Source organism: Gymnoscopelus braueri (genome assembly GCF_963280865.1).
Source record: "Gymnoscopelus braueri genome assembly, chromosome: 11".
In the NCBI taxonomy this organism is placed as follows: Eukaryota; Metazoa; Chordata; class Actinopteri; order Myctophiformes; family Myctophidae; genus Gymnoscopelus; species Gymnoscopelus braueri.
The window spans coordinates 35,399,380-35,423,773 of record NC_137613.1 but is presented as its reverse complement, the minus strand read 5'-3'; the positions used below and the strand labels follow the sequence as shown (position 1 = coordinate 35,423,773).

General features: G+C 43.3%; 1 protein-coding gene across 1 annotated transcript in view; it reads left to right on the top strand.

Annotated features, from left to right (window-relative positions):
- Positions 1-467: 467 nt before the first annotated feature.
- The window catches only part of rims3 (regulating synaptic membrane exocytosis 3), a gene marked incomplete at both ends in the record, with an annotated part of 39,289 nt that continues 15,362 nt past the window's right edge, over positions 468-24,394 (top strand). Inside the window, one exon of the mRNA XM_080442089.1 lies at positions 468-726. Coding sequence (XP_080298215.1) covers positions 468-726 — 259 coding nt within the window. The remainder of the gene's footprint in view (positions 727-24,394) is intronic.

Here is a 24,394-nt window from a genome sequence, read left to right as displayed (position 1 = left end):
AAGCGTATCACATATGCTGTCATCTCCTCTGATACTCTTTTGGCTGGTGTGTTGTTTTGTTTTTGTTTATTGTTTTTCCCCTTTTGTCCCCCCCCCCCCCTTTTTTTTTCTCCACTTTTTGCCTTCTTCATTTTACCTTTTTATTTAATGTCAAATGCAAAAATGTTTGTGAGGGGGTTGGGTGGGAGGGTTTGTGTTTGTTGTGTTTGTCTTTTGTGGGGTTTTTTTCTTCAGAAAACTAGACGGTTTGTTTTATGATCCTGTAAGCTGTGACAATACTTCTATAAAAATTATGTTAAAATAAAACATCAACCCCCCCCATCTCCCTCCATTTCTACTCCCTCTCCCATCACCCTTTCTTTTCCTCTTCTCTCTCTCTCTCTCCTCTCTTCATCGTTGCCCTCTTTCACTCCTCCTCCAGCCCCCCCCCCCTCCCCCCTCTGCCCTTCACCACCCAGTTGAAGAGCATGATGCTCAGCAGCTCCGTGGAGGTCCCCAGCCCGGGCGGGCTGAGCGGGCTGAGTGCGGCGGCCCGGAACGTGGTGCGCTCCTCCAGCATCTCGGGGGCCATGTACAACCTGGAGAAGAGCCCGACGAGCAACGGCAGCCCGGACACCGCCTCGCTGGCCGGCTTCAAGAAGAGGCGCTCCAGCCTCGGGGCCAAGATGGTCGCCATCGTGGGGCTGTCGCAATGGAGCAAGAGCACCCAGCAGCTCAACCAGCAAGGTCAGTCAGTCGGTGGGATTGTGGTTTTTTTCCAACGTGTTTGATGATGGTTTCTTGTTGCGCGGTGCCGGGGTCACTCGGGTGACTATCGTTGTACCGGTTTCTCTCTCTCGCTCTAGGCGTTTTAACATTGTTAAGTTTATTGCACAATGTCCTCAGGCTGTACTTCTACATGCTCTTGTTTACACACAGCTCTACTCCCCCCCCCCCCCCATGTTTACAACATACTGTAACAAAACCCTCCGTGAAGGTCAAGGCGACTTGTGCATTTAATGATACCTCTTTCTTTGAATGCTTTCCCCCTTCTTTCAAATTTCAAGTGCATTCTTAGGCTCAGGCTTTCACGTCCCTTTTGTCCGAACCCCCTGTCATCTTTCTCTTATTAGAAGAGACCATCAGCCTTCTCTCAACTGCGCCTCTCAACTTGCCCTTGCTTTACAAGAGGGGGATCCCTGATAGCTTTATGATGATTTAAACGCTCCTGGGCGTCCGTCCGGGTGGTTCCTGCCCACCGTCATGGAGATGGGGGTTTGAATCTACCACAGTCCATCCGGACGGGCGCTCCAACAAACACAATTGTCCATGTTTGTGGGTGGGTAGCTGGTTGGGGTGGGCGATCTCTGTCACTGCACTAGCAACTCCTACAAGTTGGTTAGGGCAGTGGTTCTCAACCTTTCCCAAATGAATCCTATTTGACCTGGGGACTACAGAGATCATGTGTACCGATTTGCGCGAAATTTGGATACAATCTGAAGGAGGTAATATTAAAAAATGCGTTTTACATAAGTCAGCCTCCTGGTGGCGCTATAAAAGGCAGATGTGAAAAATGCAAGGTTTTTCCTTGGCCTCTATGGAGTGTGCTTGGGGTTTTAACTGCAGATAGAATCTGTTATTCTTTCTCTCTCTCTTTTGTATGGCAGAAGTGCTTTCTAGCACATTTACTGAGGTAATTGATGTTATTACTAACCTGTATGGAACATCAGTCGTTCCATGCCATGACGTGTGTTGATATTAGCATAAGCCATTGTGAACTGTATTCAGCAATGTGTACTCATCAGTCTCCATTATATAACCGCCATTACATCTCTTATTGAACAAACTCCAAAGTAGCTCTGCCCTTGGCCTTTGTGTTGGATTGTTGTGTATTCTCTCTCCAAGTCCCGTTCAAGGGGGCTAAAATGCTATTGTGTGGGTATATTGAACTCAATAGCCTGTGGTGGCTAACATAGCAGCTACTAGCGAGGCTGGTGTCTGTATGTTGATAATAGTGGCAGTGTGCTCTAATATGTCTCCTGTGGGGTGTAATTACAGAGGCTGTGCAGCTGCAAAGAAAAGTATTTCTCACTTGGCTCCTCGATGGCAAACACAAGCCCACTCACTCTCAGTGGGGATATTGGAAAACATGCCGGCGTCCACACAGGAGAGAGAGAGAGAGAGAGAGAGAGAGGGAGGGAGAGAGAGAGAGGGAGGGAGAGAGAGAGAGAGAGAGAGAGAGAGAGAGAGAGGAGAGAGAGAGAGAGAGAGAGAGAGAGAGAGAGAGAGAGAGAGAGAGAGAGAGAGAGAGAGAGAGAGAGAGAGAGAGAGAGAGAGAGAGAGAGAGAGAGAGAGAGAGAGATGTAAGCTCATGGCGACGGCCTGGTTCTTCTAGTGCATTGTTCTTTGTTTCAGCTGCAAACACTTGCGACTCCGTCTCCCCAAATCCACTCGGGGGTTCTTATTCAGCACATTTCAGCCCTTTTTTAGGTCCTACAGTTTATGTGTGTGTGTGTGTGTGTGTGTGTGTGTGTGTGTGTGTGTGTGTTTTTTCCCCTGTTTGTAAACTTGAAATGCATGCATGATGAACATGTGTGAGCGCGCTCCTGTGTGTATGCACTGTATGAGTTGTCTCTGGTGAGTGGATCACTGGGCCGTAGTGTTCTGCTCTGAGTGCTGTCGGAGTGCTGTGAGTCAGACTGGTTCAGACTGAAGGGCTGCTTGTTGCTTTTTCAGGATGTTCTACCTCTGTCTGCAGCCCGTTCTCACCGGTCTGTGTGTTTTGTAGTGTGTGTGTGTGTGTGTGTGTGTGTGTGTGTGTGTGTGTGTGTGCCTGTGCCTGTGCCTGTGATGTGTTGTTTTTTGCATCCGCTTGAATGTGCATGTACTGTATGTTAGAGAGAGACAGAGACAGGTGGAGGGTTGGGTTTATTCCTGCTAATGAGTCTCTGTCAGCCGGGGTAGTTCTGAACCATGCTGGTGTCATACTGAACTTATCTGCCAATGTAGAACATTACAAACCCGACCCGAACCCATTTTGGTTTTTAAAATAATTAAATGTCAACTTCGTGTTGATTTTACTATTTCAAGATCCGGATCAGCGGATCCTGTCTGTATGTTCTTCCAGTGTTTCTCCTACAAGCATTCAGCAGCAGCCCCCGCTGCTGAAATATCATCGCCGCTGTCGAAGTTTCATGTAAATTATAATATATTGTATTTTTTAACGATGGAAGACAGCTCCGTCTTTTGTCTTTATAAACTGAAGTTATATTATTTTACGCTCTTAGTATGGACGCTTCATGACCAGTGACACACTTGTAAAGGTGTTTTTTTTTTTTTGCGGCGCAATTACATACAAAGTCAATACAAAGACGCAGCGTTACATCTCATTCGTTACATCGCATTCATTACATCAAGTGGCACGAAAGCGGCGAAGGGCGGATGGGGAGATGCAAACGAAGCGGCCTCTGTATCTTTGCTCCAGCTGGAAAAATCCAAGTGAAGCGACGTTTGCTCCCCCCCCCCCCCCCCCCCAATCGAGTTAAATATACGTACACTGAGGATTTTACAGTGTAGACCGGGGTCCCAGATATCAAATGGAGGTCCCTGGCCTAATGCATGTGAAATTGGGGGTCCTTGAAATAATAAAGGTTGTGAATCTCTGGCTTAGACTGATAGAAGCTGACGGCAGACTGGTTACATATTGGGGAAGAAGAGTGCGTCTTGTTTTGCAGGAGAGGATGATGAAAAAGTGGGAAATGAGCAGTTAAAAAAAGAATGGGCGCTTTGCTTGCTACGTCCATCCCATGCCAGCTCTGACATAGTGGCCATATGGCCAATGAATAGCACAACACATGTACACAGATATGTACACAAGCATGCAAACACACATATAAACATTCATACATACATACGTACGTACGTACGTACGTACATACATACATACATACATACATACATACGTACGTACGTACGTATGTATGTATGTATGTATGTTTACGTACGTACACACACACACACACACACACACACACACACACACACACACACACACACACATACATACATACATACATACATACATACATACATATACTTACACGCACGCACGCACGCACGCACGCACGCACGCACGCACGCACGCACGCATGCACGAGTGTACTGGACTTTGAAGCCCAGTACAATTATCTTTTGTATTTTATGCTGTAGTCTTGCCGACATGCCACTACTATACCTGTATGACAAATAAAAATGTCTTGATTCTTCTCGACAAAAAAAGAAGCATCCTTTTTAGTGATGACTGACACACACACACGCACGCTCGCTCGCTCGCTCGCTCACTCACTCACTCACTCACTCACTCACTCACTCACTCCCTCACTCAAAAAAGTGCATGCATGGCACATGTACACACACTAACATACCGATACCCATTGTTTAATGATCCCATTGTTTAGTGATGGTTGATGAATCTAGAATCTAGATCCTCTAGTAAACAATGTGCATCACACACACACACACACACACACACACGCGCACACACACACACACACACACACACACACACACACACACACACACACACACACACACACACACACACACACACACACACACACACAGCATGCACGTCCGCACGCAAGCTCATGCACACACATACATGCCTGCACACACACACACACACACACACACACACACACACACACACACACACACACACACACACACACACACACACACACACACACACACACACACACACACACACACACACAAATGCATTAATGCACACGGAGAGAGCTTGGCGCATTCAAGCTCAGCTGACACTTGTCTAACGCAGGCAGAGATGTCGATATGTTCACCAGAGGGCCTTTAATGTCTCTCTGCTCCTCATGATGAAGGGAGCACAATGGAGGAGAACGGGGCTGGAGGGAGGTCCAGGGGAGGAGGTGTGTGAGGAGGAGGGGAGGAATGGGCTGAGGGAGGAGGCTGTCTAAATTTAGATGTTCTCAGCTGGCAGAACAACACAGAGCTGGCTGGCACAAAATCACAGTATCATCCTCTCCTCTCCTCTCCTCTCCTCTCCTCTCCTCTCCTCTCCTCTCCTCTCCTCTCCTCCTGTTGTCCCCACCCACCTCTTTTCCTTCTCTTTTCCTTTTAGCAGCCTTTCCTCCTCTCATCTCCTCTCCCCTCGTCCTCACCTTCACCTTCATCTTTGACTTTCCTCGCTTCTCAGTCTTGAACTTGCTCTTATTTAACTACTTCTATAACTGTGGCCAAATATCATTTTGGGAGTCCTTGACATGAAAAAGTTGGAGCACCACTGATATATATATATAGCAACATAAGTTTTTTCAAAAAACTGTTAGGATTTAGAAGACATTTGTAGATGCGTTCCCAGATTGAATGGATTAAGCGGATTGCAGGCCCAAATGAATTGGCCCCGGGTAGTGCCATCGAATCCAATCTCACTCCGGTATCCTGGGTGTGGTTGTCCCGAGTTGCTAACGAGATTACATTACTCTTACCAAGAATAGGGCATTTTTGCCGATCTACTAGGTTAATCCTCTCTAAGCTACGGTATTCCTGGAGACAAAACAAAGCTGTTTACTGAGTGTGGGTTCCAGTCACGTTTGGACGGAGAGAAAGTGATCTCCCCCTAATCTGTTCTTTTCTCAACGGATTTTTACGCCAGCCAGAGGCAAAAAAAGAAGGTCCCAGGTGAACTGCCCGAGACAGACAGGCGGGCTCGAACTATTCAGAAACAGACAGACAGTCCGAGAAGCAGATGGACGACAGACGGACGACGTGCAGCCAGCTACTGTAGATGAGACAAAAATATAGACCATAACACTGACTGGTGGACATACTAAAAGCCTCATTTCTATACTCTGTCCTACGACCATGTCAAAAATGCCAAGTTTAACGAATGCGTCATTCTTTCTGACAAAAGAAGGCAGCGCTGCACTGTTCCAGTCGCTCACTCAACAGATGCTAGGAGGTAGGTACAATATACAACAAGTCTAGCTTATTTTTTTAAATCTGGGGTCTCATGAAGACCTAAGATTCGACATCTATTGGTCATTTGTTTGCCTTGCTCAGTTTTTTTTAACCCATTCAATCCGGGAATGCATCTACGAATGTCTTCTAAACCCTAACAGTTTTCTGAAAAAACGATGTTGTTATATCAGTGGTGCTCAAACTTTTTTTACATCAAGGACCCCCAAAATTATATGTATTTGGCCGCGGACCCTCCATCTCAAAATATTTTGCTCCAGGGACCCCCAGAAGCAAATATTTGAGTTACAAATGTTCGCTTTAAAAATATATATATTCAAAGATTTTCCAAAAAAAATCTATATTTAAAAAAAAATAGCAGATCTACAAGCTCATAGCGCGGATGAGCTTGTATATCTGCTATTTTTGAATAGCCCAAAGAAATAAAAAAAATGACACAGGTGCGTTCCCGTTCTTGAATGCCAGTCGCGTAGATCTACGCGAACCTATTTAAAGCCGCAGCGTGCCAGTCGCGTAGATCTACGCGAACCGCCGATTCCCATTGAAATTGCCCCAGGTGCACTTTCCGAATTTTTTTGATCCATTTCCGTTTCCGGTTTCCGGTCGGAAACAGAATTATTCGGGTTCCGGTTTTTTCGATCGTATCCGGTCCTGTCTGGGATCCTGTTTAAAACTCGATTTTCTCGGTTGTTGTTTTTCTCCTCGCTGATCACTGTTTAGCGTTGATCGGCTGTATCTTCAAGATGGCGGCTCGCATTTGGAAACTGTTTTCGCTGGCCGTTTCTCACGGATCCGCTGTGTGTTTAGAACCAAATGAACGCGCACTTTTAACTTATTTAGCGAGGTCTGTGGCGACATGAAAAAAACAAAAAAACAACAATAAAACGCTGGCACTGGTGAGTACATTATGAGATTAAACTCTGGCATGGAATGTGTTAATGGGTTAAAATCAAGCAAACATCTTTTTTTCTGCATAACGTTTTCTTTTTCTTTTTGAGGCATAAGAGACAGACAGACAGAATTGGAGCAGCCAGGAGGACAACACAGACAGTCTTCCTGCTAGGTCAATGTTTATTTAGCCTTTGATGTTGCGAAGTTCTTGTTTTGTTCATGCCTCAGTGGTCAATACCAGCCCAGTCAGGTTGTCTGTCAGCGGACCATGTTCCCGGTGACATGCGTGTGGTTTGGCTCATGCAGCGGGGTCAGGTCTTAGAGCAGCCGGTAATTATCTATCAGTCCCAGGTTGAAACGCTCCGCTGAACACAGAGGAGTGAGAGGGGGAAAGTGTGCAAGAGAGAAAGAGAGACGGGGTGAAAGAGAGAGATGGAGAGAGGAGGAACAGGCAAACGTATAGGCAGAGAGAATGACGGAGAGTCAGATAGAGAGAGAGAGAGAGAGACGGAAGCGAGGTATGGAGAAGGAGAGTGTGGGGATTTATAGCTGCAGCATGCTTCTTTTCGAAAGGAACAAAATGATGCTGCAGAGAAAACGAAAAACAAATGTGCAAACAAGTGCACTTCTTGCACCTCCCAAGACTCTCTAGATAGCTGATCATCACCATAGAAGACACCAATACAAACTTTGTGTGTGATTGATTGGTCATAAAATACAAGGTGCTTGTGATTTATTTGGTTTTATTTCAACATACCATCATGAGCAGTTTTAAAGAAAGGTTTTGTTTGCTTATAGGAGGCGCCATCACCTCTATAATCCCTCTCTGAGAGACCACAAACACAACCAGAAGCCGTTTAATTCACGGCGAGAGATAGGCGAGCTTTGTCCTCTGTGTCTGTCGCCAGAAACGGCAAAATCTCGCCCCAAAAGCGAGTCGGAGGAACTAAGAGTGAAGATCCAGATGGCAAGAAAAAAATCACCCTTCCAGCACTCGTATACAGTGGGCGGGGTCTTATGTTCAGCACTCAAAAGTGGAGTATAAAACTATTTAATCCACAGAGAACTTGTAGCTGGCAAGCCGAGAGAAATGCGACTTCTTTTTAAGTACGCTGCCAGTTTTACTTGGGAAGTAGAGGTGAAGAACCTGGAGGCCAATAGTGAATGCATAGTCTACAGAAGAGAGAGAGAGAGTAGTGGCGGGCGGTGGTGCCAAATGAAGTGGAACTGATAGAGACACAAACAAACACATAAACAAACAGAAAAGGCAAAGCGGACACAGAGGAGAGGAGAGTCTGTCAGAGAGCATCAAAGCATTAACCCATGAAGACCGGAACGGGAAAGCATCTGTGTGTCATTTTAGATTTCTTTGGGCTATTCAAAAATAGCAGATCTACCAGCTCGTAGCGCGGCACTCGAGCTGCTATTTTTGAAAAATCGTGAAAATGTGTGCAAATCTTTGAATATATATTGTTTTAAGCGATCATTTTTAACTAAAATCTTTGCTTCTGGGGATTCTATAAATATCTTCTAAATCCTAACTTTTTTTTTTAAACGCATGTTGCTATATATCAGTGGTTCTCAAACTTTTTCATGTCTAGGACCCCCAAAATTATATGTATTTGACCGCGGACCCCCATCTCAAAACATTTAGTTCCAGGGACCCCCACCAGAAGATTTTTCTAAAATAGCAGATCTACAAGCTCGTAGCGCGGCACTCGGTGCCACGCTATGAGCTTGTAGATCTGCTATTTTCAAATCTAAAATGACACAAACGCGTTCCCGGTTTAAATGGGTTAAGGGCCAGTGTTGTTATGGTGTTGCTATTGTGGCAGTGTATCTGCGGGGCGTGTTCTGCCCATGCTAAATTGGTGAATTGGCTCCAGTCAATTTGTTGCTACTGGCAACGGCTCGCCTGAGATTTTTCCAGAGCGTTTCTCGCCAACTCCTGGCTGCTTTGCAGTCGCACAGGGCAACAACACATATTTCACTTACTGTATTTGAAAATATTAGTGTTAGTCAAAACTGTGTCAAAATATTAGGGGCTTAATTAATCGGTTAGATGTTATTAGTTGATTAGTATTTTCTAAATACTTTGTTTCCAATGCTTAATGAGTTATTTCATGAAAAATGATGCACACATCTCTTGTAAACTGTACATACTGTATATCTCTTTCATTCTGTGTGTTTCATTCTATGTGTCGGCTGACAATGTGTCTTCTAAATCAAAGCGCCAAAATATATATTTTGGGCACTCCTCTTTTGTAAATGAAAAAAAAACAAAAAAAACATTGGTCATCCTCTCATCTTATCTGCCAATGATAGCCTTGAGCAGTGGTTCTCAGCCAGTGGTCCGGGGACCACCAGTGGTCCTTGAGGGAGTTCTAGGTGGTCCCCAGCTTAGCTACAGTAAATGATGGAGAGTTGGTAACCAAATGGACCCTTATTAGATCTTTAACTCTTGAGAGCACAAAATGAAACCAAATGGACCCTTACGGGTCCATTTGGTTTCATTTTACGCTCTCAAGAGTTAAATTATTATTAAACATCTGCATTACTTAACTCTCTCAGTGCCAAGCTACGAGTTATCCCGAGTTTTTTCTGAATGCCCTCAGTGCCAACTACGAGTTATCCCGAGTGAAAAATAAATAAATATATATATATATATATATATTATTTTTATTTTTTTGGGGAAAATAATTTTCAGAACCCAAGATATCGTGATCCGAAGATTTGCTGCTCCATTCACTTCTTGTTTAACTTATTATTATTATTTTGTTTTATTAAAAAAAAAATGCTGGCACAGTATGAACATATTTTTTTTATTTCATTGGCACTGAGAGAGTTAATCAAATAATTGTTATTTTGATCAACGTTTGCCTGTCATCTCTCCTATGCTACCCAGGGGCGGACTTACCATTGGGCTAGGGTGGGCTGCAGCCCACGGGCCTCCAACTGGGGGGGCCTCCAATTTGTTTGGTAAAAAAAAAAATATATATATATATTAATATATATATATATATATATATTTTTTTTTTTATGCCAAAAACCAAAAACTGGAAAAAAAAACGAACCCAATCCGCCCAGAACCGCGAAAAAAACGAACCCAATCCGCCCAGAACCGCAAAAAAAAATCGGCGCGCGCGCGAAAAGGGGGCAAGCATGCACGCGCGCGCGCGCCAGGGGGGCCTCGAAAATTACTCTAGCCCACGGGCCTCAACTCCTATAAATCCGGCCCTGCTTGCTACCACATCAATACAGCGTGGAATTGTGGACAAAATATCATCCAAGGACAACAAAATATCCTAAGCTTTGGTGGTTCCGTGGCTCAAATGCCGAGTAAATAATGGACCTTGACATGAAAAGGGTTGAAAGCCACTGGCCTTGAGCAAAACGTCACTCACACCTGTTGTATAACTCTCTGTTTATTATGTAGCCTAATGAGATATACTCATATCGTGTTGAACCCTGGCTTTGATTTATGTAGGGGAAGAGCCAGAGACGGGCAAACGTGCTTCTTCGCTGTATGGTTTAACTTTTCAATTACTGTATCCTCCCATTTCTACCTACCTACCGCTGTGCTATTGCCTCATTATTCTGTGTTATGTATCAGGTGGTGTTCAGGGGTGGTATTTTGGTTCCTTTTTGGTTCTATTTATCACCTGCTATTAATAGTATCGGTGGGGAGAGAAAACACGCTTGCTCTCGCACTTGCTCGTGCACACACACACGGTCGTCCAGGTTTAAATTGGTGAGTCACTCCATCAGTGAAAACAGTCTTATTTCCAGAGCAGGTTTATTTATGAGTTAAGAAACCGCAGAGTCTGACAAACACACTCACTTTGAAACAAGCAGATGACGTTCAGTACGCTGGAGATGAATTCAAAGAGACCACTTATTAGAGTACAGTGTGTGTGTGTGTGTGTGTGTGTGTGTGTGTGTGTGTGTGTGTGCGTGTGCGTGTAATTACATCAACCAGCTGCAGTTTTTATGCACATTTAGTGGAAACACTTGCGTGCTTGCACGTGCATCTGAGTGTTTGATTCCTTGTGTCTTTGTCTATAGATATGTACTGTATGTTGTGAATTTACAGGCAGTAACACGACAAGTTCTAACGTTTATTACACACAGACAATATATACAGTAAAGCAACTTAATTTTTCAAAAATTATTTAAAATTGCAGATCGACACGCTCACAACGTGTCAAATCGCAACGCGTTGGCCTAATTGTGCACAACTTGTAGATCTGCTATTTTTCGCCTTTTTTGAAAATATTTGAAAATGCATAAAAAAAATCAACATGGAAACGATTATGCAAAATAATTGCGATTATCTCAAATAATAGCGATCAGGCGATTATGTAATAATTGTGACAGGCCAAATTGTGCACAGGCATCAGTCTGTCTGATATGTCCAGAGATGGCCATGGCGTCAAGTGTATCAGTGGGCACTCACGCATGAGAGTGGATCAACACATGTATTTACCGGGTCAAGCAGATAAATGTCAGTCCTAATCACAACTATATATACAGTTTATACATATACTGTATGTGCGTGTGTGCGTACGTGTGTTTGTGGATCATCGGTCATTCCAATTCAAAAGCGTCAACCCAAGCCCCTCTAGCTTATTGTGTGTGTGTGTGTGTGTGTGTGTGTGTGTGTGTGTGTGCGTGTGCGTGTGCGTGTGCGTGTGCGTGTGTGTGTGTGCTGTGTGTGTGTGTCCTGTGTCCTGTGTTGGGCTGACGGACATTCTACATTCATACTCAGTTCTCCTCTTTCTGCTCCATTTAGCACCGGGTCCATTCACCACTCATCCTCCACTCACCTCCCCTTTTCTTGTCTCCTTTAAATCTTCGTTTCATCACACTGTCTCACGTGTGACCTCTGCTATTCTTTGTGTGCGAAGGGGGAGAAATAGACTGAGAGAGGGTGGAGAGAAAGAGGCAAAACGTTACAGCGTAATCACTGTGAGAATGAACCGAACAACGTGGGTTTGTTTTGCCGTGTATAAGTTAGCTGCCCGGAGCCAACTTTAGAATAACAATCATCATGGTCAATTAAATGCCTTGTCTTATGTCAAATAGGGAAAATAGCCGATCCACAAGCTCACGTCTTGCAACGCGACACGTTATTAGCTTGTCGATTTTTTTTAGCCAAAGACATTTGGTGTTGAGGGGAAAAAAGGAAGTATAGAGCCCTGGGGAACCCGGTCACTTAGGGCTTAACCCATTCAATCCGGGAACGCATCTGTGTCATTTTACAAATGTTCGCTTAACCCATTAAGACCTGGAACGGTGTCATTTTTAGATTTGAGCTAAAAAGCATTATTTTACACTTTGGGCTATTAAAAAATAGCAGATATACAAGCTCATAGCGCGGCACCGAGTGCCGCGCTACGAGCTTGTAGATCTGCTATTTTTGAAAAATCGTGAAATTGTGTGCAAATCTTTGAATATATATATTTTTAAAGCGAACATTTTTAACTCAAATCGTTGCTTCTGGGGGGTCCCTGGAACAACATATTTAGATGGGGGTCCGCGGCCAAATACATATAATTTTGGGGGTCCTTGACATGAAAAAGTTTGAGCACCTCTGATATAGAAACATACGTTTTTCAGAATATTTAGGAGACATGTAGAATCGGCTTCAGGTCTTAAAGGGTTAAAAGAATATATGTTCAAAGATTTGCACAAATTTTCACGTTTTTTATATCTTTTAATAGCCAAAGACATCTAAAATGACAGAGATGCTTTCCCGAACGACTGTAATGGTGGTCTGGCATGTTTAGCCCACTTTGCATGACTTTAGTACTGTGGTTTGTTTGATGTTCAAGGAAACCAGTGGAGTCTGTTCATTTCTGTGCGGTGAGAAAATCAGCTTACAGAGACTTCAGAAAAGGTGTCAAGTCACGATTTGTTTTCAATTGAAACTTTTGTCTGTTAAAATTCTGTTTGCTTGAAAATCGTTTATTTCCAGTAGCAACACGGTCGTATGATGGAGTATGAATTTGCCTTAAATCTGTCCGTAGAGCCGTGCTGATGCAAGGAGAAAAAGATGAAGCTGGCCTTATAAAAAATAAACCGATTTCATGGCATCAGACCAAGTGATGACACACCGTGTGTGTGTGTGTGTGTGTGTGTGTGTGTGTGTGTGTGTGTGTGTGTGTGTGTGTGTGTGTGTGTGTGTGTGTGTGTGTGTGTGTGGCCTTGTATTACTACAAGTATTGTAGAATTTGCAATACAGACATTGTTAGGACCATTTTCCTGTTCCTCTCAAGATATGAATGTGTAGGTGTACCATGTGTGCGTTTGTGTATGTGTGCGTTTGTGTGCACGTCACGTGTGGGTGTATCTTGAACGAAACAGCAGCGTGCAGGGTGACTCAGGTCAGGAGAGGGCATGTTGGGTTACAAGTTCCTGTTACTATCTCACACACACACACACACACACACACACACACACACGCACGCACACGTGCATGCACTATACTACTACTGCTGCTGTTTACTCCTTTATCCTCCATCCCTCCCTCCCTTCCTCCTCTCTTTCTCTCTCTCGCACACCCTCTGTCACTCTGGGGTTCATCAAAGCCATACACATCTCCTCAAGGACACACTTCAGGCCTACAAACATGTGTGCACGGCCACACACACACACACACACACACACACGCACACACGCACACACACACACACACACACACACACACACACACACACACACACACACACACACACACACACACACACACACACACACACACACACACACACACACACACACACACACACACACACACACACACACACATGCATACATTGCATGTTAACATATAGACGTGTGAAAACACGCAAACACTTACACAGACACACAATGCTGTGTTTCAACAGTAGAAATGCAGTGTCTGTGTGGTATGCAGGAGCTGGCTCTAAACAATAAATACACATTCACATCACACACAATTTAGACAGCAATCAATTGCACACAAGTAGAGTTGATTCAGACAGGGGATGCAGCAGCAGCCGCTGAGAGCTGTCTGCCATTTCATATTGAACGCACTATAAGTAGGATAAATGCATTAGCCAATTACTTATTTCGATCAAACCCTCCTTTTGACAAGCAATATTTATTAATCCTTCACTGGACTTCTTCAACCGTTTGTGTTTGCTGCGCCCCCTATGGGTAGAAGTGAAAGCGGTCTTGGAGGTGAACTCTATATAGGCCCCTCACATGGATTAAAGTTCTCAGTCTCAATTTGGATTCCATAGAAGCCAAGCATGTCTTCTATGAAAGCATGTTGCGCACCGAAAATAGCAGACCTACAAGCTCACAACACGTTGCGCTGCGACGTGTTGTGAGCTTGTAGATCGGCTACTTTCGGTTATTAGTTATTTTAAGATGAAAGAGTATTCGAAGTGATCAAACTAGCAATAGCGTACATATGTTTAGGAGTATCTTCCATAAACACGAATGGTCTCAGAAATGTCTAAAGAGCAAAGGTTGATACCTCAAATCTGTGATTTCTTCTACTAATTTAGTTGGCTGTAGGTCGAACGGCAGCAACATGGGTTTAGAATGAATGATGATACTTAAACATCATAATTAAACTTTCAGTCGTGAGTTTTTATTTTTGCTTTATTCCATGCCCTCAACATGTGTGGTATGGTGCGTTTATTATATAGGGCGTTTTTTGTAAGCTATACAAATATGTGAGGGCAAATACAGGCAAATGGTATGAATTATCAAACCCCTGCTTGACGGTCATTGTCACTCACGAGACCATTTGTGCCTAATTTGGTGGGCAAAATAATGACCTTTGTTGCACCCACTTACTATGGGTCTACTACGTGATATTGCTTTTGGTCCCTCGGTGTGTGATTTACGTCGCAGCGTTCATGATTTGTGGCATTATTTTGCAAAACAGACTTTACAAGGCTGACCTTATAGTACCCCGGAATGTAAGCAACACAGCTGAAGCTAACACACATAATAATGGGTGTGGGTGTGTTAGATGTGGGTGTGCCAGTGTAAGCAAGCATTGACGATACTATTATTGACTGCTGTCTATGCTTGACATGAACACCCATCGCGCGGGGCACATCTAAATCTAACACACCCGTTAATCATCTCATTAGGTGCAGATGCTCTGCTTCATAGCCTGACATGTTTTTCTGATAGTTTATTCAACTCAAAACACACACACACCCACACACACACACACACACACACACATACACACACACACACACACACACACACACACACACACACACACACACACACACACACACACACACACACACACACACACACACACACACACACACACACACACACACACAGACACACACACACACACACACACACACACACAGAGAGAGAGAGAGAAGCATCCTGAAGCATCCTGCTTCATTGCCCTGAACAACTCCAAGGCGAGCTCATTAAGGATCCTCTGTGTGCCCGTCTCCATCACCATGACAACCACAGACACCGGCATCATCCCCATTGGCCATGGAAATACAGAGAGAGCAAACAAAAACACTTGATATGATGATGGCTGTGGGGGGAGGCAGATTTCACAAGAGTGCTGAACACTTGAAAAGAGCAACTGAGAGCATTTTTTATCATTTAACTTTGTCTTTTATAATTGTAATTGTGATTTGGCAACACATGCTAATAAAGCTAATTGGATTGAATTGAATAGAGAGAGAGAGAGAGAGAGAGAGAGAGTAATAGACAACAAAAGACAGAAACACAGACCGATAGAGATAGAAAGGAGAGGCAGAGAGAGGTGAATGAGAACGTTATGCCCGATTTATACTCCATTGCGCGGCATGTCGCGCACCCTAAAATAGCCAATTTACAAGCTCACAGCGTATATATCGCGCTGTGACACGTTGTGAGCTTGCAAATCGTCTATTCTCGGTGTGCAACACCACCAGCGTGCAGCGAAGTCTAAAGCACCCTTTAGGAGATGAGTGAGGAGGGAGATGAGAATGACGGGGCCCAGCGTTGCTACTGCTGCCTATTTATAATCCTGCTCTCAAGAATATATCCTGTGTGTGTGTGTGTGTGTGTGTGTGTGTGTGTGTGTGTGTGTGTGTGTGTGTGTGTGTGTGTGTGTGTGTGTGTGTGTGTGTGTGTGTGTGTGTGTGTGTGTGTGTGTGTGTGTGTGTGTGTGTGTGTGTGTGTGTGTGTGCGCGCACGCTCGCATTACTATACTTGTGAGAAGTAGAATTTGAGAGACCATCGTTGTGAGGACAATCTTCCTGGCGCTCACAAGAGAAATGGTTGTTTTTCGTTAAAAAAAAGAAAGAAAAGGGGGTCCGGGCGGCTGGCGTAGCGGTCCGGGCACCTATGCTGCTAATGCAGTCTGACAGCGCGTCGCGGGTTCGACTCCCAATCCCGACGACCTTTGCTGCGTGTCACTCCTCATCTCCTGTCAGTCTACTGTATTCTATCAATAAAGGCAGAAAAAGCCAAAAACATATATTTTGAGAAGGCTTACAATTAGGAATAGATGCAGGTTGAGGGGTTAGGCTTAGAGATATGCCTTTGCGTCGCATTACATATGCGTTGTGAGCTTGTAAATCGGCTAATTTTGGCTTTAGGTTTAGGGGTACAAACAGCAAACATTTGTAAAAATGGCATCAATAAACTGGGCATCCTAAAATGTTGAAGTCCTCACAAGTATAGTAATACAAACGTGTGTGTGCGTGTGTGTCTGTGTGTGTGTGTGTGTGTGTGTGTGTGTCTGAGTGGCTAGCACCACACTCATCACAAACGCCATGCTCTCTCTCCGGCTGCCATGACAACGTCTAGCCTCAACCCAGACAAAGCCACCTGAGACGGCCGGCACCATAGAGACAGCCTCATCCCATCATCCATCCCTTCAGCTGGCTGGAACTACATCCAACTATTCAGCCAGACAACTATTCCACTGTCTTCTAATGCTAGACAGAGTCTGGAACTATACCTCCTTAAAGCAGAGAAAGGAAGGTGTCATCTTTCCATTTCTGATGAGCAGCAAGCTATACGAGCTTTGTTTATTTTGTATTTATATTAGGAGAAATTTGCGCGACTGTAAAGACCAAACGGAAGCAAGGTAGGAGGTGTCACATCCGCTTTACTCACAGATCATTTTCAGAACCTCCGTGGCACTAGGGTTGTGATCCTTTACGATTTTAACGATTCCGGTTCCTTAACGAGTCCCTCTTTAACGGTTCGATTTCCCTTTAACGGCCCCCTTTAATTTATAGCCTGGCATGGCCAGAATAATATCACCTCGTTGATATTAGTCTGGAATCTCTGTATTGGACCGTGCATTTCCAAGGGGCGGATTGAAAAGAATGCCTCTGGTGATAAACCCGCCCCATATTTGCATACTGGGCCCTGATTGGTCCCTCAGAACTTTGGAGGGAGTGAAATCCGATCACAGCTGAGTGGTGCCAGACCAAATCTGCAGAGGGCACATTTTTTTTTGCAATGGCAGATATGTCTGTTTTCCAGGATATTTAATATATACCTCACTGGTTCTTAAAGTAAGGTACAGGGACGTCTCTGGGTGACTTGGGGGAGGGGGTACCAAATGGACCGTTATGCGTGTGTAACTCTTGACAGTGTAAATGGAACCGAGTGGACATTCACAGGGTCCACTCTCAGAATTATGGTTGTCCTTGAAATTAAAAGGTTTGAGAACCAGTGGTTTTGTAAGCAGACATGAATTCCACACACCAGCTCTGACAGTGTGATAAACCGGTTCCCGGAAAACGGTTTCAAATGTGATAGAGCCCGATTCCGGTTCCTCAATGTTGGATCGTTTCCTCCGGTTCCGGATCCCGACCCTATACGACACTCTTGATACATACACTGATTAAGTAAATGAAAATATATATTGAAAAAAACAACAACAACAACAACATTGTAAATCGGCTATTTTCAGGGATTTAGCGTAGAATATCGAAAAAAGAGCGGGGCAAGTACAGTGTAACTCAGGTCCGTTTTTTACAAGGGTCAAAGTGGTTAACCACTTAAACCCCATGGTTGAGCGGAGTCCCTCAGGGCTCTATACTAGTGTGTTTTCTGTTTTCTGTTACTGTGGGGAAAGCTTTCGCGGGAAAATAGCCGATCGACAAGCTGTGAAGCGTTGTGTGAGCTTGTCGATCTGCTATTTTCCTGCGAAAGCTTTTCCCCCACAATTTTGGGATGCTGGGTTCTAAGTGGTTAAGTAAGGATTCAGTGGGGGTTCGGTTCGGTGTTTGCACACTCGTTCCTCATTAGCCCGCCACGCCTCTCTCATCACGCGGTTATGAAGTGGTGATCTCTTCTTCCTTCCTATTCAATCCCCTCCTCCTCCTCCTCCTCCTCTTCCACATCTGCTGCGCTCTCTCTCTCTCCCTCCATCCCGTTTCCATGGCGATACTGTCTGCATTGCACCAAGAGCAGCGACCAGCATGTTCATTCGTTTGTAAGCCTTACCCCATCCTACCCCCCCCCCCCACTCCTCCCCCCCGCTCTCTCTTCTCCTGCTTCTCCCTTTTGCTTGAGTCTTCCTCTGTTTACTCACTTTGTCCTCTATTGAGGTCTTGCCCTTAATACCCCCCCCCCGCTCTCTCTCTCTCTCTCTCCCTCTCTGTCTGTTGCTCTTTTACATCTCTCCCCCGTGTGTGTGTGTGTGTGTGTGTGTGTGTGTGTGTGTGTGTGTGTGTGTGTGTGTGTGTGTGTGTGTGTGTGTGTGTGTGTGTGTGTGTGTGTGTGTGTGTGTGTGTGTGTGTGTGTGTCTCTCTCTCACTTTGGTTCACTTCTCACCTCTTTCCTCCACAACAAAACATCATCCGTACGTCCTTCTTTCCATTCATCCATCCATCCATCCGTGCTTCCGTCCGTCTGTCCGTCCCGTCCCCCCATGACCCTATTTAAAGGAGAATTTTGGACTAAAGTTTTCTTACCTTTTCTATGACGTTATGATATCTTAGGATGAATGGTACAGTAGAAAAATGTCATAACTCCACCCCTGAGCCGCCACAGCTTAAAAGGTGCGCGGATAGGCCTTAGGTTAGATCACATATTTTAATAGCTTCTTTTTTTTTTTGAGATCTGACGTTCATAGTGACAGAACACTGTCCCAAAAAAAACAAAAACAAGTCTCGCTAGATGAGATTGAAATCTCGAGATTGAAATCTCGTCTAGCGAGACTTTTTTTTGGTTGCATAGTGTTCTGTCACTATGAACGTCATAAGCTGTGGCGGCTCAGGGGTGGAGTTATGACATTTTTCTACTGTACCATTCATCCTAAGATATCATAACGTCATAGAAAAGGTAAGAAAACTTTAGTCCAAAATTCTCCTTTAAGCTTCCTAGAATCCTTTGTTTTTAACTTGAATCCTATCTCCTGTCTCATTTGGCCCGTGTCTATCTCTATGGACCGCTGTTTACTTTCTCCTGGCTCCATCTCTTCTTTTTTTAATGAGCTACCGTAGCTCCTTTTTCTGCTCAGCTTTGATGTTTAGCAACCTGTTGTGTAAGGTGTAATAAAAACATATCGTCACATCATCGGCGACACTTACTTTTAATGAAATGGAAAAGAGAAAACCTGTGTTTCAATGGATTCAACGTAGTTATTATTTTAGCCACAAGCTCTTGTTTATACTTCTCATTGATTCATTATTTATAAAAACCCACAGAGAGGTTTAACCACTTTCAACCTGCCATTACAGGTGAACATTTTTCAAAAGCGGAATCAATAATGGCCGAAAATAGCAGATCGACACGCTCATGTGTTGCACGTTGTGAGCTTGAAATTCGTCTATTATATCCGTTGTGAGCGTGAAATTCAGCTGTTATACATGTACCCTACTTTTGAGCAATACTGTTACTGTCAAACGATGAAGTATAAAATAGGGCATTCATTTGTGAAAAAGAAAAAAAAAACATTTCTGCCCGACAGCGATGATGTGATAGATACTTTCCATCCCCAATTCATGTATCCCAGGCGTGTGTGTGTTAGGGGTGGGACGATATGGGTACCTCACGATACGATATATATCACGATATTAGGCCCACGATAACAATATATATCACGATATTTGACGATGTTCGATATATTGCGATATCACGATATTTGATATATATTGCAAGAAATTTCACCAACGATATATCACGATATCTGAAAATATCAATATATCGCGATATCACGATATATTGCATGAAAATTCACCAACGATATATCACGATAGTCCTTGTATTCAATTCATAAACACATAAAATAGCACCAAACAGTTCAAAATCATCATTACACAAATACAGAGTAGGAAAAACAACGTATCGCAAAAAAATAATAATAATAATATCGATATTTTTCGGCAGTATATCGATTATTTATCGCGGGAGAAAGTATCGCGATATATCGATATATCGTCCCACCCCTAGTGTGTGTGTAGTATACAGTATATATATATAGATATAGATATAGATAGAAATATCTATATATATAGTTTTGACGCCATTCTAAGCAAAGGGCGTTTGACAACAGCCTTGCATAAGTGGCTGTGTTCTGCTGTGCTAGAAGAGGGGTTTCTTTGAGTGTCAATTAACCCATTAAGACCGGAGGCAAATTATACTAATATCTTCTAAATCCTGACAGTTTTCTGAAAAAACCTACGTTGCTATAATCAGTGGTTCTCAAACTTTTTCACGTCAAGGACCCCCAAAATTATACGTATTTGGCCGCGGACTCCCCCATCTGAAATTTATTTTGTTCCAGGGACCCCCAGAAGTCAAAGCTTTGAGTTACAAATGTTTGCTTTGAAAATATATAATTGCACAAAATGTCACGATTAAAAAAAAAAAAAATAGCAGATCTACAAGCTCATAGTGCGGCTTGTATATCTGCAATTTTTTGAATAGCCAAAGTATGAAATAAAGTGGTTAAAATAATGCCACAGATGCTTTCCCGGTTTTAAGGGGTTAAAATAGTTTCTGTTGGCTTCCATGCGATGAGTAATACCTCGTCCCTGGAGGAACACTCAACAGAGACGCAGACCGTGTGTCCGCACACACATACTGTAGATGCCGGTGGTGGAAAGTAACTAATTACATTAACTCATGTACTGTACTTAAGTAAACTTTTGAGGTATTTTTTTTTACTTTACTGGAGTATTTCCAATTTTCTCTGCTTTTAATTCTACTCCACTACATTTCAGAGACAAATATTGTACTTTTTACTCCACTACAATTATTAGTTTTTTTTTTGTTACTAGATACTTTGTAGATTTTGATTATTATTACAAAACACATTAACCACATTAACCACTTCATTCGCATATATGTTTTGGCCATTTGAAAATAGCAGATCTACAAGCTCACAATGCGTCGCGATGCGACGCATTGTGAGCTTGTAGATCTGCTATTTTCAAAAGATTTTTATACATTTTATACATTTGAAAACTTGTGAAATGGGACATTTTGCATGATGTGTACTCTCTACCTTTGGTACTCTAGTACATTTTGATACCAATACTTTTACTCAAGTAAATTTTGAATTCCGGGCTTTTACTTACATAACAGAGTATTTATACCTTGCAGTATTGATACTTTTACTTAAGTAAAACAATTTTAGTACTTTTTCCACCACTGGTAGATACACACAATTTTGTCTAGCGTGTATGAGCAGGTTATAATTAGGTTTATACAGTCGTTGAATATGCATCATGTAAACTAAACTGCAAGTGGTGCCCCTCCCACCACATCCCTAACTACGTAGTTGGTGAAGAGGCTGTGAGTATAAGGAGGAGTGACGGAGAACCGGCTATATAGCACATTGGTTGGCTATTCAAAAATAGCAGATTATACAAGCTCATAGCGCGTCACTTTGTGCCGCGCTATGAGCTTGTAGATCTGCTATTTTTGAAAAATCGTGAAAATGTGTGACAAATCTTTGAATATATATATTTTTACAGCAGATTTTTTTTATTCAAATCTTTGCTTCTGGGGGAGTCCCTGGAACAAAATCTTTTGACATGCGGGTCTGCGGCCAAATACATATCATTTTGGGGGTCGTTGTCATGAAAAAGTTTGAGAACCACTGATATAGCAACATATGGTTTTTCAGAAAACTGTTAGGATTTAGAAGACATTTGTAGAATCGGCCTCAGGTCTTAATGGGTTAAATCCCATATACTTCATTGACCGGTGTCCCCAAGGGGTCTATCCTTTGTCCACTCCTTTTTTCCCCCTTTATACTAAAGCTCGTAGCAAAAGGCTGATGTACAAGCTATACAACGCGTCCCAACGCGACACGTTGTGAGCTTTGTATAGCTTGTAGATCCACTGTGAGCTCGTAGATGTGATCGCCGGATGATGGAAGAAAAGAGATTAAAGATGAGGCGGAAGAAATTAGAGAATTATTAACATAGAAAACAGAGCCAAGCACCATCCGTGCACACTGTGTGTGTGTGTGTGTGTGTGTGTGTGTGTGTGTGTGTGTGTGTGTGTGTGTGTGTGTGTGTGTGTGCGCGTGTGTTTACGTAAACAACGCACATGTGTGCAGTTATTTACTTGTGTACATGAGTCTATGTGTCTGTCTGCTGTATGTTAGTATTAGGTGTGTGTGTGTGTGTGTGCGTGCTTGCGTGCAGCGTGCGCACACAGATCATTAAGGCTGCTCTGACATTTGGAGAGAACACTGATGAAGCCTCTCTCATTATATGCCTGTAATATAGAATGCTGTTTTTAGAAACGCCGGCTACTCCCACATGCCTATTGGCTGCACCAGTGACGGCAGGCAATCCACCATGCTTAGCAACAGTATCCAAGCGTTGGGGTGCGGGAGACGAGAGAGAGAGATCCGCGTCGGTACCTCCAAAACCGGACACCTCTAAATATAGCTGGTGGGGAGATTTGAGGTCATTTTAGAGCAGCGATTCCCAGCCGGGCCGCGAGGATTTTGCAAAGTGGGCCCCCAAATAATTGGCAAAACACTAAGACTTTTGATAACATAATATTAACCCACTACGACCTGAGGCCGATTCTACAAAATGCATTCTAAATCAGTAGTTCTCACACTTTTCTTTATTCCGGAAAATGTTCAAAAATAGCAGATCTACAAGCTTGCAGTGACGCGTTGTGAGCTTGTATATCTGCTATTTTTGAATAGCCAACGCTAAAATCTAAAATGACACAGAGATGCTTTCCCGGTTTTAACGGGTTAATATAAAAAAGAAAGTAATGCAGATGTGATTTTTTTTTCTTTTATTTATTTATTCTATTTTTATAAAAATTTGTTTTCATTGTGATACCACCTATAAATAAGAAGTCTACTTCGCCGCAGGCTCTGAAAATGCACGTGGCCCACCCACCTGACCACTTAACACGGCAGCCGATTCGTGGTTCCACGTTCGCTTTTTCGAGATTTTCAAGTGGGCACCTGGTCTCGAAAAGGTTGGGAAACACACTGATTTAACCCATTAAGACCTTAAAAAAAATCTAAATCCTAAACAGTTTTTTTGAAAGTTTTTTTCAAGATTTTTCAAAAATAGCAGATCTACAAGCTCATAGCGCGGCACTCGGTGCCGCGCTATGAGCTTGTATATCTGCTATTTTTTAATAGCCAAAGAAATCTAAAGTGACACAGATGCGTTCCAGGTCTCAATGGGATAGAGGGAGTTAGACAGGTGGAAAGCCATTGCCTGGTATCGTTGTGAACGGGTCTGATCGAGCTCCATTGGTGTTATAGAACAGTGGTTCTCTCTCAACCAGTGGTCCGGGGACCACCAGTGGTCCTCGAGGGGGATCCAGGTGGTCCCCAGCTAAATGATGGAGAGTTGGGTAACCAAATGGACCCTTATAAATCTTGAACTCTTGAGAGTGTAAAATGAAACCAAATGGCTTTCATTTTACGCTCTTGAGAGTTAAGTTATTGTTAAACATCTGCATTACTTAATTAAATAAATGTTATTTTGATCAACGTTTGCCTGTTATCTCTCCTATGGCACCAACATCAATACAGCATGGAATTGTGGACAAAATATCATCCAACGACAACAAAATATTCAAAGTCTTGGGGTCTGAGCGGCTAAATCTCATCAAACGGTGGTCCGTGGCTCAAATGCCGAATAAATAATGGACCTTCATATGAAAAGGGTTGAAAACCACCGTTATAGTGACATGAGCATCTGTGTTTTCACTGGGGATACACAAACACAAAAACAATTTGTCGATACTAAATTGCCGGCAGTTTAGAAAGACATCAGCCTCCGTCGGTTTCAGTTTCACATCACTTTAAAGGGCAACAATTTCAAGTACGGCTTTCAAGATGTACTGTGGCAACGGCAAACATTTATTTGTCTGCGACTTTGCTCTGAACTGCATGCCTGACATTTTACAAGCTTAACAATGGTTTTCATGGTCTAGGTTTCAAAAGTGCAAATCTGTGTGGATATGCTATTTTCTGCTAGTTTCACTCCATTATTCAGTCTGAAAGCCCTCTCAATGCAGCCGATTTCTGAGA